This window comes from Halichoeres trimaculatus, unplaced genomic scaffold, assembly GCF_033239565.1.
Source record: "Halichoeres trimaculatus isolate MK-OKI-2021-1 unplaced genomic scaffold, fHalTri1.1 fHalTri1_scaffold_10, whole genome shotgun sequence".
Classification (NCBI taxonomy): Eukaryota; Metazoa; Chordata; class Actinopteri; order Labriformes; family Labridae; genus Halichoeres; species Halichoeres trimaculatus.
In genome coordinates, this window is record NW_027437187.1 from 36,341,638 (window position 1) to 36,358,867 (window position 17,230).

Below are 17,230 nucleotides of genomic sequence, written 5' to 3' on the forward strand. Positions count from 1 at the left end.
TTTTTTCACCAAGCAGTTAAATAGCACACACCTCATGATGGGTAAAGGCAAAGAGCTCTCTGAAGACATTCACAACCTGATTGTTGCTCTGCATCAGAATGGAACTGGTTACAGACTTATATCAAAGCACCTGAATATTCCAGTCAGCACCGTTGGGGCCATTATTCACAAGTGGAAGAAGCACCACCTTACCATCAACAGGCCACGCACAGGAGCTCCTTGAAGATTTCTGACCAGGGAGTCAGAAAGATAGTCAGAAGAGTACTCAACCAGCCAAGGACCACCCTGAAAGTGCTCCAGAAAGACTTGGAGGCAGCAGGTACAATTGTTACAGAGAAAACAATAGGCAATGCACTCCACCACCATGGCCTCTATGGACGCTCAGCCCGCAAGACTCCATTCCTCAAGAAAAGGCATGTTGAAGCTGGTTTAAAGTTTGCTAAACAGCATCTTGACAAGCCTGTAGAATACTGGGAGAATGTTGTCTGGTCAGATGAGACCAAAACTGAACTTTTGGGCTGTCATACTACAGACCATGTTTGGAGGAGAAATGGCCAAAAAACACTACACCAACAGTGAAGTTTGGAGGTGAAGCATCATGGCATGGGGTTGTTTCTCATCTCATGGTGTTGGCAAACTTCATATAACTGACGGAGCAATGAATGGAGCCATGTATGGGGAAATTCTTGATCTGAATCTGCTGCCATCCACCAGGATGATGAAGATGAGACGTGGCTGGACCTTCCAGCAGGACAACCATCCAAAGCACACGGCAAAGTTGACTCTCAAATGGTTTCAGAAAAAGAAAATCAATCTGTTAGAACGGCCTGGTCAATCACCTGACTTCAATCCAACTGAACATTTGTGGAAAGAAGTAAAGAAAAGGGTTCAGCAGAGGGCACCAAAGAATATTCCAGATTTAAAGACTTCAAAGACTTTCACATAATCATTATTTATGGACCTGAACGTTGTGATTTCTTGTCATGTGTGGATTATTTGAGTTAATACCAATGTCTGGGAGAAATTTTGTTTGAATTGCATCTTGTAAAACCAGTGGCTGAATAAATACTTTCTTTCCCCACTGTAAGTCAGGATCATAGCTCATCTTAAAAAGCTACATATTAACAGAAACTGCAGAAACATTTCCAAACTGTTTTTGGGTGGGGTTGTGTCTCTGTTTCAGAACATTTCGTGACTTTTTCTTCTTTTATTTTGAGTTTAAACGTTGTTTTTTATACTCGATGTGGATGAAGTTTTCCAGACTCACTTGTATGACCCGATGCGTTGCTGTGAGGGGAGCTGCTCTCTCTGCTTTTGGCCCACAATCCGCTGCCGTGATGTTGACGTTCAGAGTATCCAGGATCTGCCTGCACACACACACAAACACACATAAAGGAGGCCCAACATGACACGACTCACGCAAGCAGTTCAGCGTTTGACAAACATTGGACAGGCAGCGGCTCTGGGGTCTGAAGTATCTGAGGACAGGAGCAGGGAGGGGGAGGCGGTGACGGTAACTCAAAGTGCTCCCTGACTGCACGGGGAGACCTGCAGCTCCCACTTCAAAGACCTCTCAGCATCAGCATCGCTCTGCAGCTCAGCCGCGCTGCTGCAAAGTGACACCGGGGTTTCTGCAAGTACCGCGCAGAAATCTCAGCCGGTTGATCCGATTGGAAGTGTCACTGCCTCCCCCCTCTCCTCCCTTTCCTCCCCCTCTGACTCCTCTAACTGGGAGCTCCAGGGGAGGGGACGAACACACCAGGACGAGGCTCTGACTGCTGAATGTAAATACTGCATACCTCCACATACATGCAGGGACATAAACGCCCCCAGAAGAAAAGATTCAAGTCAAGATTCAGCGTCACTCACCACCAGCTGCACTCTGCCTCCGTTCAGGACGCCCGCACTGAGCTCGGGTAAGAAATGAAGACTGAGGAGCAGGAAACAGGGACAAGGAGAAACATGGAAAGAGTTAAACTGTAAAAACTCTGCTTATTTCCATCAATTCAGCATTTTCAAATCTTCATTTCTGCAGTTTTCTCCTCTGATGGGATATTACAGTAACAAAGAGCAGGCAAAGCTGTAATGTCGTCTTAATGGGGTCAAAGGTTAAAGGATCCATAACTAACTACCATCAAGTAAATCCAAAAAAGAGGCAGAGACACTGGTTGGTGTCCAGGCACACTGAAAACTTTCTCGTAAGCCTCAAAAACTTTCAAAGCAGCTACATGTGAACACAGTAAAACTCTATTGAGCCCCAAGAAATCTTTGAAGTCCCAAAAACTTTCTAGTTAGTTTAAAAAGTTTTAAGTGAGCTACAGGAGTAACTTATTGACAAAGGAAAACTTTCTTTGAAGCTCTGAAAATTAACTGAAAGCTATGAAACTTTCTCATGATCTGCAAAAAAAATCTCATGGGCTCCAAAACCTTCCTCATAGGTTTCAAAAACTTTTACATGAACTATGAAATTTCTAATCAGCACTGAAAATTTCTCATGAGCTCCAAAAACTTTCTCATAGGCTAAAATGGTTACTTGTAAACACAGGAAAAACTTCTCTAGGGCTCAAAAAAACTTTTGTACAAGGCCAAAAAACTTTCTCATGAGTTCTGAAATCTTTCTCATAAGCTCAAAAACTTTTCATTAGCGGCAAAAACTTTCTCATGACATCCACAAACTTTCTCATGAGTTCCAAAATTTTTCTCATGAGTTGCAAAAACTTTCTCAGAAGCTGCAAAGATTTTCTCATTAGCTCCAAAAACTTTGTCATGGGCCAAAATGGTTACTGATAAACACAGGACAAATTTCTCAGAAGCTCCAAAAAACCTCTGACTTCCAAAAAAATTTCTGACAAGGTCCAAATACTTTCTCATACACTCTAAAAACTTTCTCATGAGTTTAAAAAACTTTTTCAAAAGCTCCACAAACTTTTTCGTAAGCTGCAAAACTTTCTCATAAGCTGCAAAAACTTTCTCATAAGCTGCAAAAACTTTCTCATGAGTTTAAAAAACTTTTTCAAAAGCTCCACAAACTTTTTCGTAAGCTGCAAAACTTTCTCATTAGCTGCAAAAACTTTCTCATAAGCTGCAAAAACTTTCTCATGACATCCACAAACTTATTCATGAGTTCAAACGTTTTTCTCATGAGCTCCAAAAATTTTCTCTTGGGCTAAAATGGTAACTTGTGAACACAGGAGAAATTTCTCAGAAGCTCCAAAAAACTTCTCTAGGGTTTAGAAAAACTTTCTGACAATGTCCAAAAACTTTCTCATACACTCCAAAAACTTTCTCATGAGTTTCAAAATCTTTCTCAAAAGCTCCACAAACTTTTTCACGACCTGCAAAACTTTTCTCATAGGCTCCAAAGATTTTCATATTAGCTCCAAAAACTTCCTCCTAGCTACAAAACCTGATATGAGCTCGAAAAACTTCTCAGAAGCTCCAAAAAGCTTCTCAAGAGCTCTGAAAAACTTTCTGATGAGGTCCACAAACTTTCTCATACACTCTAAAACTTTTTCATTGGTTCCTAAATCTTTCTCAAGAGCTCGACAAACTTTCTTTTAAGCTGCAAAACGTTCTCATAAGCTCAAAAACTTTCTTACGAGGTCTACAATCTTTCTTAAGAGTTCAACAAACCTTCTCATACCCTCCAAAAAAGTTCTCATGAGTTCCAAAATTTTTCTCTTGCGCTGTAAAAACTTTCTTGGAAGCCACAAAACTTTCTCATCTGCTCCAAAGATTTTCTCATGAGCTACAAAACCTGATATGAGCTCGAAAAAACTTCTCAGAAGCTCCAAAAAGCTTCTAAAGAGCTCTGAAAAACTTTCTGACAAGGTCCCCAAACTTTCTCATACACTCCAAAACATTTTTATGTGTTCCCAAATCTTTCTCAAGAGTTCAAAAAACTTTCTCATAAGCTGCAAAACTTTCTCATTAGCTCCAAAAAAATTTCTCATGAGTTCCAAAATTTTTCTCATGTGCTGTAAAAAATTTCTCACAAGCCGCAAAACTTTTCTCATTAGCTTTGGAAATTTCTCATGAGCTCAAAACACTTTCGTATTGCTCCAAAAACATTTTCATGATCTGAAACTGTCATGAGCTTCAAAAGCCTCTGAATGAGCTCTAAAAACTTTCTTGTGGGCTTCAAAAAACTTTCTTTTGTGCCATGAAACCTTTTTCAAAGCCATGAAACTTTCTCATGAGCTCCAAAAAAGTTTCTTTGAGCTATAAAACTTTCTTGTTAGTTTTAAAAACTTTCCTTGTACCATACAATACTTAATGGGTGAGCACTAAAAACTATCTTGAGAGCACGGAAGAGTTTCTCTTTCAGCGATGGAAAACTGGTATTGATATACTGAAAAATATAAAATAGAGGTTATTTTTTTGATCCAGCCATGTAAACAGGAAGTGTTTGATCTGTTTTTATTTGTTGAAGACTCCTGAGGTGACTAAACCAGGATAACCAGGGTATGAGAGGCTTGAGGAAACACAGAAACCACAGGTAGACTCATTTTCAGTGAAACTAAGTTTCTTAGGATCGGTCTTTTTGTGGGTTTTCACAGAAGGGGGTCCAAAACTGAAAAGCAACACGCCTCTTCCTCCTCACCTCTCTGAGTCCCTGTCAGACTGAGCAGCCTGAGCAGCCTGAGCGTGAAGCCACTGCTGAGCTCGATCCTGCTTCACCCGCTCCAGCTCCACCTCGCCGCCTGCCCGGGACAGAAACACCAAATGAACTTCACAGGAAATTATCTCAGACTCATCCTGACAGACGGAGAAAGTTAGAGCAAAAGGTGTCAGGTTTCAAAATGACCTGATGCTCATAAAACACAGCAGAGGAGAAGCCGGTGACGAAGCTTTTATGGTGTAAACAGCTCATAAAAACAGCCGCTCAGTGAAAGCAGCCACGGCTCCCGCCTGAGGAGGGCTCGCTGGTCAGCAGCTCTGTGTTTGTGTTTGGGCTTAAGAGTCTGGATCTGCTGGAGAAAGTTAGTGTAACTCATTTAAAGTTGTTAAAAGATGAAGAAGGAATAATCTGACGCCTGACAGAGATCAGGTTTATGTGAAAATCAAAGCCACACAAAGAAACGTGCAGAGCAGCTGATTTACGACTTGTACTGACATCCTATAATCGCGCAGTAATTCAAAGTAAACATTTATGTTGTGCTGACAGTAATGCGGCCGGGTGTAAACTGATAATGAGTTTTGACAGCCCACTGCTGGAACTAATGATGCATTTATTTAAGCCATTCACTCGCTTTTGCTGAGCCGTAAAAAGGAGAAAAACTGCGTCACACTTTTCATGGCTTAATTGCAAAGCTCCACTAAAAATGTCAAGTGATAGATTCTCCCCTCGGGGCGGCAGAGGCCGGGAAATAGCTGCTCACACGTCCTAAAGAGGACGGAGAGGCCGGGCACGGGCCGAGCAGAGACAGACGGCACAGATAAGGAGGAAAGTAGACGTGTTTCATCACAGGATTAAAGACGTGGGACAGAAATCTGAGATTCAGGATGAGCACGATGAAGAAAACTCACTTCTGACCCTCCACAAACCCCCTCCTGACCCCCTCATCCTCCCCCAGCCCCCTCCAGGGCTCCTCCAGGACTCCTCCAGGACGTCAGGAGGGGGTCTGCAGGAGTCACGCTTGTTAAGAGAGGCTCTTCAGCACATTAAGCAATCTCATCCGAACTGAGAGCTCAGGCTTTCTATCACAGAGGAGGAGGAGGAGGAGGGAGGAGGAGGAGGCTTTGGCCTGAAGCAGACCTGAGTTTACAGACTGTGCTCAAACTTCTTCTTAACGATTTAAAAACTGGTGCAAATACTGATAAGTGCCATAATCATATAATCTGTTTCATCATGATGTGACTGTGAGTTTAATGAGTATTTCTGAGATTCTGGAGCAGGAAGACGCCAAAACAAGCGGCGAGAGGAACAATCAGCACACCCAGACTTCAGTCAGCTTAGATAAACACACTTTGGACATGAAACACAGAGGAAGCCAAACTGTGAAGTTAACATCAGTTTCCAACTTCAGCAAAGTCGGCTATTTGAAAACCATCAAGTCACTCTGTGGGGAGATACAGACTCCATTTCCCATGAGCACCATCACCCACCAGGGGTCTGCAACCTTTACTTTAATAGGAGCCTTTTTTCCTCAGCTCACCTGGATTAAAGTCATTCAGGACACACAAAATCTCCTTTATCTTCACAATAAAGACAAAAAAGTGGATAAAATTCAATGAAAAGTTAAAATCTAGTGAGAAGTTATCTAAAAAGAATTTTTTTTTACTTTAAACATTTTTTACAGGTGATGTGTTAGTTTTTTTCAATACATTTGCAAATTTTGAAATTAACAAAAATCGAAATATTTGGACATTCAACCAAATATCAAATATTTCAAAGAAATTAAAATTTCAAAAAATAGCAAAAAAAAAAATTAAATTTGACATATTTGCTAAATTTTCAAAAAAAAATTAAATGAAAAAAACAATTTTTAAATTAAAAAATTGCAATAAATTAAAAATTTTTGAAATTCAATAGATTTTCAAAAATTTAAGTAATTAAAAATAAAACAAATTTTTTAAATCTGATTTTTTTTCAAAAAATGTGAAAAAAAAAACATTTTAAAAATCAAAAAGTTGCAAGTATTTCCATTTTTCATAATGTTAAAAATTTCCAAAGATTACACTTTTTTTTTGAAATTTACAAAAGTAAAAAATATTTCAATTTTTTAAATCTTAAAAATTTCCAAAAATTAAAAAAAAAAAAATTACCAAAAGTTGCCAAAATCCTTTTATTTTTAAATGTTAGAAATTTGCAAAAATACTGAAAACTTGCCAAAAAAAAATCCTTAAAAAAATTCAATCAATTTTGAAATTTCAGAAAACTTTGAATTCAAAAACTGGGAAAAACTATAACAAATATCCAAAATAATATCTGAATTTTTTTATATACGTTGATAATATCGCTTCACACATCTTTATTTTTTCTTTGCTTTTGTCTTACCACATTTTAATCATGTATATATAGCTGGCATGCTGGCAATTAAATAAATCCATCCACACAAAATTTAAGTCAGCTGTCAAAAAGTACAATCACTTGGTATTTTGTCTACAAAAGCAGAGCCAAGTTTTCTAAAGTGAGCCTTCAAGAAAACAAAACATTTATTTAAAATGCTGTAATCGCAGCAGGACGTGTTCAAGAAAGCTACAACCAACAGCAACGCGGCAGGGCTAAAGAAATCGCCTGTGCTACAAAGTCTTTTTCAGAGGAAGCATTTCTGAAGCAGTAGTTGCATTAATTTGACATTTAGCTACATGTTAAACTGTCTTACACTTACATTTGGCCCTTTGAGAGAATCCATTGTGCTGATGTGACCCTCAGTGAAAATGAGTTTGACACCCCTGACTAAGAAAGTCCGCACAGGGCCTTTAAGAAGTGTCCTCAGGGGCTCATAAATCAGGAGAGTGATCGACTTTTTAGAAGAAAGGAACAAATACTTGAGACATAACCATGAATAAACCCAATAACAGCATCCTTTGATCACTGAGCGTATTAACGTTTGTCAGAAGACAAAGAAAACGCTTGAACGCTGAAACGCTCTGTCAAGTTGATGTTCGACAGACTCGCTGTTTAACTCTGACCTTTACTTCAAACCGTGACGTTTGGACGCAGTCTGACCAAACTTAAAGCTGAGGTTTACTCTGAACTTTTTCTGGCTGCATGTTGGACCCGTCCTGTTTTCGTGACATTTGCAGAACGACAGAGGAACCCGAGTGTGTCTGAAACTGAAGGATCTGACTCAGAGTCTCTGGTCCGTTTCGGTGACTGACTCTGGATCTGCATGTTTCTCCTCAAACACACACTGAGGAGGAGGAGGAGGAGGAGGAGGAGGAGGAGGAGGAGGAGGAGGAGGCTCCGCTGGCTGACATAAATAGAAGCTCCGGGGCTCGCAGGGAGAAATTGAAGGCACATGAATGGTGGTAAATACTCTGACATGAAGTGATTTTGGATGACGGATGATAAACAAGACGATTGTGTTTCAGCCGGACTTTGTAGATGACTTGAAGTGTGAAATCGAGTTAAGTGCTCAGGAGGCAGGGGTTCCAGGCTGAAATAAAAATATATACCCTGGTGTCCCTCTGACATGACGGATGTTTGGTGGAGCTGGATCCCAGTTTGGATGGAAGGAGGAGGAGGAGGTTGGAGGAGTGTGTGCGCCAAAGGGGGGGTGGGTGGAAAGTAAGAGGAGAAACGCTCGGAGGCATGAAACATCTTCAACATCTGCTGACAGCAGAAACTCCTCGATTCAGACCCCGTGAAAAAAAAGAAAAAGAAAGAGGAAAGTGTAGGGCTTTATTTTTCTGCCTTAAAGAGAAAATGTCTGGTGGCTCCGCTCCACTCTCCCGCTCTGTATCTCCCTCTCCGGGTATGTAAGACGATACCCATTTCAAGTGGGTTACTCATGTCCAGCACATCCACACAAAGAGCCCGGATAAAATAAACACGCCGCGTCGGATATCTTGGAAAGAATCTGTCATGGGTTTGGGGCTAATCACCTCCAGAAGGGGCTTGACTCAGAGCCTGAAACGTTAGCCCCTGTCGGGGAGCGCAGGCTGGGCTGGGCCGGGCAGGCTAGGCCCCGGGCACTGGGGATGGATCCGGAGGAGGGGGGGCCTCCACAGGTCAGGACCAGGCTGGCTGGGTCCACTGACAGATGATGGGGTCTCTAACATCCCTGCTCTGCTGTCTCCTGATCACTGATGTGGATCCTCACTTGATGAATGATCAGAGAAGGTGGAGCTCAGAGATGGATGGAGCGGACAGACAGAGCTCTTACAGGTGGAGGCTTCTTGGATGGAGCAGCGTCTTTCCTGCCAGTTGGCTGAGAGCTCATCCTCTCCACACTCTGCATCAGCACGATCTCAGTGACAGAGATCAGTGCGATGGTCAGGCCGTCAGAAAAGGAAACTCAAAAGTAGGATGATCACATTAACTCTTCTTTGGCTGAAAACCAGACTAACAGCGGTGAAACACTAAAAGTAAAATTCTCCACAGCTGAGAAAGTCAGAAAGCTCCTCAGGATCATTAGAAGCTCCAGCTTTCCCATAAGAAGCAAAAACTTCCTCATTAGCTCCAAAAACTGTCTTGTGAGCTCTAATTTTTTGTCTCGAGAGCTCCAAAAACTTTCTTTCTAGCTCCAAAAAACTCTAATGAGCTATGAAACTCTCCCATTTGATACAAAAACTTTCTCATGACTTCCAAAAACTTTCATTTGAGCTGCAAAACTTTTCTTGTGAGACATGAAACTTTCTCATGAACTTTCTCATGAAAAATCTTCCTTTTCAGTCCCTAAACTTTTCTTGTTAGCTCCAAAAACTGTCCTATGAGCTCTAAAATGTTCTCGAGAGCTCCAAAAACTTTCTTCCTAGCGCCAAAAAACTCTAATGGGTAATGAAATTTTCTCATAAGCTCAAAAAACTTTCTCTAAAGTTCCAAAAAACTTCTCATGAGCTCGAAAATATTTCTTTGAGCTCCAAAACTTTTCTTGTTTGCTCCAAGAACTTCCTCATGAGCTCCAAAAAGCCTTCCTTTGAGCTACAAATTTTTCTTTGGAGCCCCAATAAACTTTCAAACTAAACCAAAAAAAAAATTGAGAGCTGTTGAAAGTTTCTAATGAGCTCCAAGAGTATTTCTTTTGAGTTCCAAAACTTTACATATGAGGGCTAAACTTTTTTCTTGAGAGCTCCAAAAACATTCTCCCTAGATCTAAAAAACTCCCATGAGCTATGAAACTCTCTGATTGGATACAAAAACTTTCTCAAAAGCTCAAAAACCTCTCATTTAAGTTCCAGAAAACCTTTCTTTGAGCTCCAAAACTTTTTCTGTGAGACATATATCTTTGTCATGAGCTACAAAAAACTTTTTCATGAGCTACAAAAAAAAACTTACTTTAAGCTACACAATTTTTCTTAGAAGCTCCCATAAACTTTCTTAATTCAAAACTTTCCTTGTGAGCAATGAACCTTTCTCATGAGCTCCAAGAATATTTCATTTACGTTTCATACTTTTCTTGTGAGCTCAAAACTTTTTCTTGAGAGCTCAAAAAAACTTTCTTCCTGGCTCCAAAAGAACCTCTTATGAGCTATGAAGCTTTCTCATCAGATACAAAACTTTTTCATAAGCTCAAAAAAAAATCTTTGGAGTTACAAAAACAAACTTTCTAATGAGCTCCAAAACATTTCTTGTGAGATTTAAAAACTGTTTTATGAGCTCTAAAATTTTTCTTGACAGCTCCAAAAACTTTCTCCCGAGCATTAAAAACTCCAATAACCTATGGAATGTTCTCATTAGATACAAAAACTTTCTCATACTCCCCAAAAAAATCATTTTAAGTTCCAAAGAAACTTCTTCATCTTCATCTTCAGCTCCAAAACTTTCATATGAGCATTGAAACTTTCTCACAAGCTGCAAAAATATAAGTCTTTTGAGTTCCAAAACTTTTTTGTGAGCTCTAAACTTTTTCTTGAGAGTTCCAAAAACTTTCTTCTGAGCTCCAAAACTTTTCCAGTGAGCTATGAAACATTCTCATGACCTCCAAATTTTTTTTATTTGAGTTCTGTCACTGCACTATGCAAACTTTCTTGTGAGCTATTCAACTTTCTCAAGAGCTCCAAAAATATTTCTTTAGAGTTCAGAAACTTTTCTTGTTAGCTCCAAAACTTTCTTATGAGCTCCAAAAAGCAAAACAAAACAAACAAAAGATTTTCTCATGAGCTACAAAACTTTTTATGTGAGTCCCAAAATCTTTCTTGAGAGCAATAAAACTTTCTAATGAGCCATGAAACTTTTCTGATTAGCTTCCAAAGTATTCTTGTCCGCACTGGAAACTTACAGAGGTCAAGTCATGAAATATCTCCTGAAATCAGTCATTTATAAATGTAAATGTTCTTCTTTATGAAGAACAAAAATATGTCAATATTAACTAAACCGGGGTATAATTTGATGTAAAACCCTGCAAACAGAAAAGGTTTGATCTGTTTTTCACATTTCTTTGTTGAAGACCCTGAGTTGACTGAACCAGGATAACAACGAATTAATTTAGGGAACACAGAAACATGTGACCACAGGTAGACTCTCTTTCAGCTAAATGATGGATCTCAGGTCTTTGGTCTATTGGTCACCATTATCTTTGGGGTCGCGGGATTAAGTTTGAGATTTCTTCACAAATGTTTTACTTTAAAATAAAATAACGTAAAGATAAAAGTAAACAAAACTGTCTCAAAATGAAAACACCACCCTCATGGCAGCTTTGGACTTGGAGGGGTCAGCTCCCGGAGCGCCGTGCTCTCCTCATGTGAGGCCTTGACCCTGCAGGGTGGAGGTGGGGAGGAAAAGATGGAGACAGACCCTCATGATAAAAGCCGACTCCCCCCATCCTCCGCCCTGCCCTCCCTCCAGCTCTTCCCTCCCTTTTATGTCTGTCTGGATGTCACCATGTCAGATCATCTCTCCACCTCAGGGCAGAGCAGGAGGCCAGAGCAGGAGGCCAGAGCAGGAGGCCAGAGCAGGAGGCCAGGGCAGGAGGAAGGAGTCAGCTCCTCCTCAGACTGAGACGGGGTTAAACTTCAGTTTCACAGCCAGCTGAAAACTCCTCACAGCAGCTTTAATGGAAGCTGCAGCTGTCTGTAATGTTTCTGTGCAATCAGTGCTGACAGTGTTTAACTGGAGCTAACGCTACGCTAACCTGACGAGCAGAGCTCTCTGTCCAAACACTCGGACAGGAGCCTGCATGCTCAAACTGCGGGATGTGAAGGCTCTGTTGTACGTCAGTGTGTCAAGAGCAGTTTTGTCCAGTCAGAGTCGCTTGGAAGGCCTCTGAAGACCAGATAGTAAATAATGAGCATGTTCAATATTTGTGTCTAGAAACCCCATAATGCATGCCCACATTCCCGCCGTCTCCATGAATTTTCCCATGATCATTTTTCTTTATTGAGAAAGAAAGAAAGAGGCCAAAAAGAACCATCATGTCGTCCTCACCTCCTTCTTTTCCCCTTGTGGGAAACATCCAGCCTTGCACCAGTTAGCATTGACATGCTACAGGCTGCTAACAGCTGATTTCACATGTAAACAATGCAGCCATGGTTACATGTAGGATCTCCAGACAAACACAGGAGAAAATTAGTAAAAATATCACTGAAGACAAAACTAGTTTGGTGTCCACGACCAACACATGAACCAAACAAAGTAATGATCCACTCCAAATACAAAGATGATGAAAAAGAGTCTACAAGTCTACAAAAAGACAAATATGAAAAAAAATAAAGATTTCAATTTTTGTGAGGCTGGATTTAAAATTTTTTGCAAATTAATAAAATTGCAAAATATTTTAAAATTTTCCTGAAATTTTTAAAGTTTCTTATTGTTTAAAATTTTTGAAAAATGTTGAAATTTAAAATGTTTTTTGATTTTTTTTGCGGATATTTTAAATTCCCCAAAACTTAGATTTTTTTTTTTTGCTAATTAGTACTTTTTATAGATTTTTCTTCAATTTTTGAAATTTCAAAATTTGGATCTTTTTGCAAATTTTTGTGACATTTTAATTTTTTTATTTTTTTTTAACTTTTGTGCAAACTTTCGAAAAGTCTTTTTTTAAGGATTTTAAAAGTTAAATTTTTTTCAACTCACAGTTTTATAAAAATTCAGATTTTTTTTAAGTTTTTGCAAATTTTTTACATTTTGAAATTTATTTAAACATCTCAGACATCACATGTACCAATTTAATAAATTTTAAAATACTTCTTTAGATCATTCTTCACTAAATTTTAACCTTGTATAGAATTTTTTCCACTTTTTTGTCTTTGTTGTGAAGATAAAGTAGATTTTGTGTCTCCTGAATGGCTTTAATCCAGGTGAGTTAAAGAAAAATGGCTCCTATGAAAGTAAAGTTTGCAGACCCCTTGATTGGCTTTCAGAATCTTTGAATCTGTGAGGGATGTTTCCAGCACCTCGTTGAATCTCTGCCACCAAGAATTAAGGCTAATAAAGCTGCTGGTAAGTGCATATGAAGCCAAAATCTTGAAAACATTCTTTCATTTTTTTTCTTTTTTCATCACTTTCTGAATATTTGCCTTTTCGTTGCAGCTCCTCCGGTGGCCATCAATAATCCATAACCATGTTTGGAGGAATTCTCCAATTGTTTTTTCACGTTTTCTTAGATTCAAAGAGGTACAAACGTGTAAACAGTCCTACCTTTTACATAATTTCTGTTGTGATTCCCTCGCCTCTTCTGCGCCCCCGCTGGATCCCCCTGGTAACTGCAGTTTCTGAATAAGGTCCAATGTGCTGAAGGGTCTGTATGAGAGTAAGATAGACAGAGAGCAGGTCAAAGAAGGACAAGTTAGGTTAAAACCAGAAGCAGAAACCAGAACCTCACATTCGGAAAGTATTAGCCGGGCGCTCTGGTTCCTCTGAGGCGGGTGCCATCAGGAGTTAGAGCAGACGTAGACCTGTGAGTCCGTGGAGCGACGTGACGGGAGCTCTGCTGTTGGAATCATGCATCTGAACGTGTGATCAAAGAGCAGCCTCCCTCTACATGACGGTGGCATGATAACCGTGGCAGGACTACCGTTTCTTGGAGCGCAGCAGAGGTGAGGTCACCTTTTACAGCAGCGGCTCCAAACCACTACAATGACTGCTAATGAAAATCATCACGGGACGACTTGACATGGAGTTTCTTGGCAGTGGTGATTTCCTTTGCTAGATCTCAAATGAGGGCCAATAGGAGTGGACAGGCTGTGCCTCTGCTGTCTGTTACGGCTCGTTAACGTACGCGGGGTGGAAAGGTTCGCTGCTGTTAGAGCGTGGATGGAGAACAAAGGCAAGACGCAATAATTACAGCCCAGTTTCCCCTCCCAGAAACAGATTTATGTCCTCAGAGTTCCTCATGTACTGTAGGAGATATTTAGGAAGGAAAACATGAAAACTTAGACCAGGGGTCTGAAAACTTTACTTGCATAGGAGCCATTTTTCCTCAGCTCACCTGGATTAAAGTCAATCAGGAGCCACAAAATCTACTTTATCTTCACAATAAAGGCAAAAAAGTGTTTAAAATTCTATACGTGGTTAAAATATAGTGATTTATTATCCAAACAAGAAGTATTTTGAATTTATGTGATTGTAGATGTGATGAATACAGTTGGTTTTTATTTTTCAATAATTATGTAAAAAATTAAATGAATTTTGAAATGTCAAAAAATTTGCTGAATTTTAACCATGTGGCTTCTTTTTTTTAATGCAAGTTTACAACAAATTTTAAAATTTCAAAAACTTGCAGAAATAAAAAAATTCAAAAGATTTGCCTTAAAAATTTAAAAAAAATTGTAGGTTAAAAAAAAATTGCAAATATTTAACAAAAGAATGAAATATTTACAAGATAAAAATTGATAAAAATTTGCAAAAATTTGAAAAAAAATTTAAATGTCAAATTTATTTTTTTCCAATACATTTTGAATTAAAAAAATGTATAGTTATTAAAAAAAGAAACATCAAAATTTACAAAAAATATGAATAAAAATGAAATTTCAGAAATTTGCAAAAAATTAATAAAAAATGAAGTATAAATAAGCATACAATTGCTTAAATTTAAAAAATGTGCAAAAAATAATAAAAATGAAATTTAAGCATTTCATAAAAATGTCAAACAATTAAAAACTTCAAAAAAATTATAAAATAAAAAGAATTACAATTTAATTTATTTGCAAAAAAATAAAAAAGTTTTAAAAAATCCTGAATTTGATTACACATATTGATATCACTAAACTCATCAATTTTTGTTGTTTTCTCATGTCTTGCCACATTTCAAGCCTGTATATCAAACTGACGCGTTGTCAGTTAAATGAATCCATTCACATAGAATTGAAATCTGTATTTTCTTCCAGATTAGTCTTTTTGTAGATGTAGTTATCTTCCCAGGGCTGTAAAACTTGAGGTTAGCCACAGGTGCATGGAAAGTTGGTGGGCTGTTGATGTTTTTCAACTAAATGTTAACACAGGATTTTCTTTAGTGTCATTGTCTTTAATCATCAACACCCTCTGTAAGAAAAATAAAAATTCTTTATTTCAACAATATTTTTTAAAGCTACAAGGAGACACTGCAGAGGAGTCAAAGAGCCACAAGTTGAAGACCCTTGGTTTAGAACATAATCTGCCTTTTTCATCTCTGTATATTGTGCCAAACATGGATCAAGATGACCTAAAAGCATGGATGTTGTTTCCCCCTCCAACAGTCCAAATGCACATGAACTGAGTGAGAAGGACATTGGTATAAATAGAACTTTTCTGATTCGTTAAATGCTAATTGGACACACTGTGCTGATAATCAAATTGATTTCACAACCCAAACACAATAACTCAATCCCTCTTTTTTCACCCATAAATCCTCAGAACACCCACCACGTCTTTTCTTCGGCTGCTGCTTCTTGGACTTCATCTTCTGAGCCCTCCTGAGCATCATTAGAGCCGTGTGGCTTTGAGTGAAGCCCCTGGAAAAGTAAAAACAAAACTTTCTCAAACAGAAGAGCACAAACACATACAGAATCTCGGTACAGATAGGTATCACAAAGAAAAAGATGATTTACCATTCCTCAAGAATCTTCTCTGATTTTTCAGCCAGACCACTCGGCACGGGTGTTAGGGGAGGTTTACTCCTGAAAACAAAATGATAGCTTGAGAAAGCAGGGCATACACCTTTGTTTTGTATCCTCAAGTCCTTAAATCACACCCATCCAGTGTGAACAGTTTTCTCTACCTGACGGAGCTCGCTGGGGAAACTCTCTGCCCTCCAAAGTCCTCCTGTTCCTCCTGCTCCTCCCGCTCCTCATCCACCCAGGCCTGTTTTGACCTCCATACATGTTGAGGAGGGAGTATGTACCGAGAGGGTTCAGGAAGCTGAAAAACACATAAATCTCTGTCAGGAACAATTTACAGCTCTACCACAAAGTCATTTTCAAAAAGAAGGTTGTTTTTCCTGTCATGTCAAGGTTGAGATATTTTTGGAAACAAATGATACAGATGATCTTTGTTGGTGTTTGAGTGTAAATACTGATGAGGGTAACTGGGAGGTGATATGGATCCATACAATCTCTATCTGTAATCCTGAGAGATTAACACAATTCAGAATCCTGCATACATACAAATAATGCAAAATGAAACATGATTAATATCCACAGAAACCCTGAGATTAATCTGATTCAGGATTTTAATCATTTGACAGAAACTCAAAACAAATCCAAGTCAATTGTTGTTTTTCGACAGATAGACTTTACCTACGGACTTTATTAAGCCCAAGAGAAATGTGTGATTAATCATGATTAATCATGATTAATCACAGAATAGACATAATTAACTTAATTATTTTCTGTAATCACTTGACAGCACTAACAAACAGTAATACATCCCAAAAAATTGCACATCATGTGACGTTGATGTACTGTAGTAGACCATCTAGTGTCTTAAAGTGGTTATGGCAATATATTGAGTTGGTTGGAACCTTGCCATAGTTTTGAGCCAGCCGCAAGTCTGCACCTAAGTTTTCTTTCATTTATCTGTTAGTGTTTCAACATTTGGAGTTTTCGGTACTTTCTGACAAAGTGTAATTTTCATATGTTTCTGTGATGAAAGTTAAAATTCTATAATGAAGCCGAAGTTATACCGATTTAGGCTAACTGCTAGCATATGAGTGCAATTTCTGATATATGTTAGCAGCAAGCTAGCACTATTTTTGTTTATATGGTTTTTGGTAAATAAGGAAATTTATACCATGTTGAATGTACTAAATTATAAATCTCCTTTCAGAGAGTAAGGTATATTTCTTTGTTAGTTCAATTCTTCAGTAAAACTTAAAGCTTAAATCCTGAATCAGAGTTCACTTGGAAAATGTTTTGTAAAACTGAATATGCATCAGATCTGTCAATAAAGCTTTCAAATGTTTAAAAGATCTTTGCTAAATTTTGTATTTTTTTTGCATATTCTTTGAATTTTAAGTTTTGTTGAATTCTTGAAAATTTAGAAAAAAAAATCCAAATTTTAAAACACTTTGCAATTTTTTATTTTATTTTATTTTTGCAATTTTTAAAAAAATATTTAAATTCCTTTTTTTTTTTTTAAATGCAATCTTTTAAAAAAATATTTTTTTTTTCATAATGAAGCAAAATTTTGAAGCTTGATTTATTTTTT

The 17,230-nt window shown here is 38.4% G+C and overlaps 1 protein-coding gene across 1 annotated transcript in view; it reads right to left on the reverse strand.

Annotated features, from left to right (window-relative positions):
- The window catches only part of lrriq1 (leucine-rich repeats and IQ motif containing 1), a 60,587-nt gene that overhangs the window by 8,295 nt on the left and 35,062 nt on the right, over positions 1–17,230 (reverse strand). Inside the window, exons 19-28 of the mRNA XM_074677876.1 lie at positions 15,804–15,943; positions 15,634–15,702; positions 15,449–15,537; positions 13,247–13,348; positions 8,835–8,903; positions 8,554–8,704; positions 5,537–5,624; positions 4,604–4,758; positions 1,870–1,930; positions 1,268–1,367 (exon numbers count right to left, since the gene is read on the reverse strand). Coding sequence (XP_074533977.1) covers positions 1,268–1,367; positions 1,870–1,930; positions 4,604–4,758; positions 5,537–5,624; positions 8,554–8,704; positions 8,835–8,903; positions 13,247–13,348; positions 15,449–15,537; positions 15,634–15,702; positions 15,804–15,943 — 1,024 coding nt within the window. The remainder of the gene's footprint in view (positions 1–1,267; positions 1,368–1,869; positions 1,931–4,603; positions 4,759–5,536; positions 5,625–8,553; positions 8,705–8,834; positions 8,904–13,246; positions 13,349–15,448; positions 15,538–15,633; positions 15,703–15,803; positions 15,944–17,230) is intronic.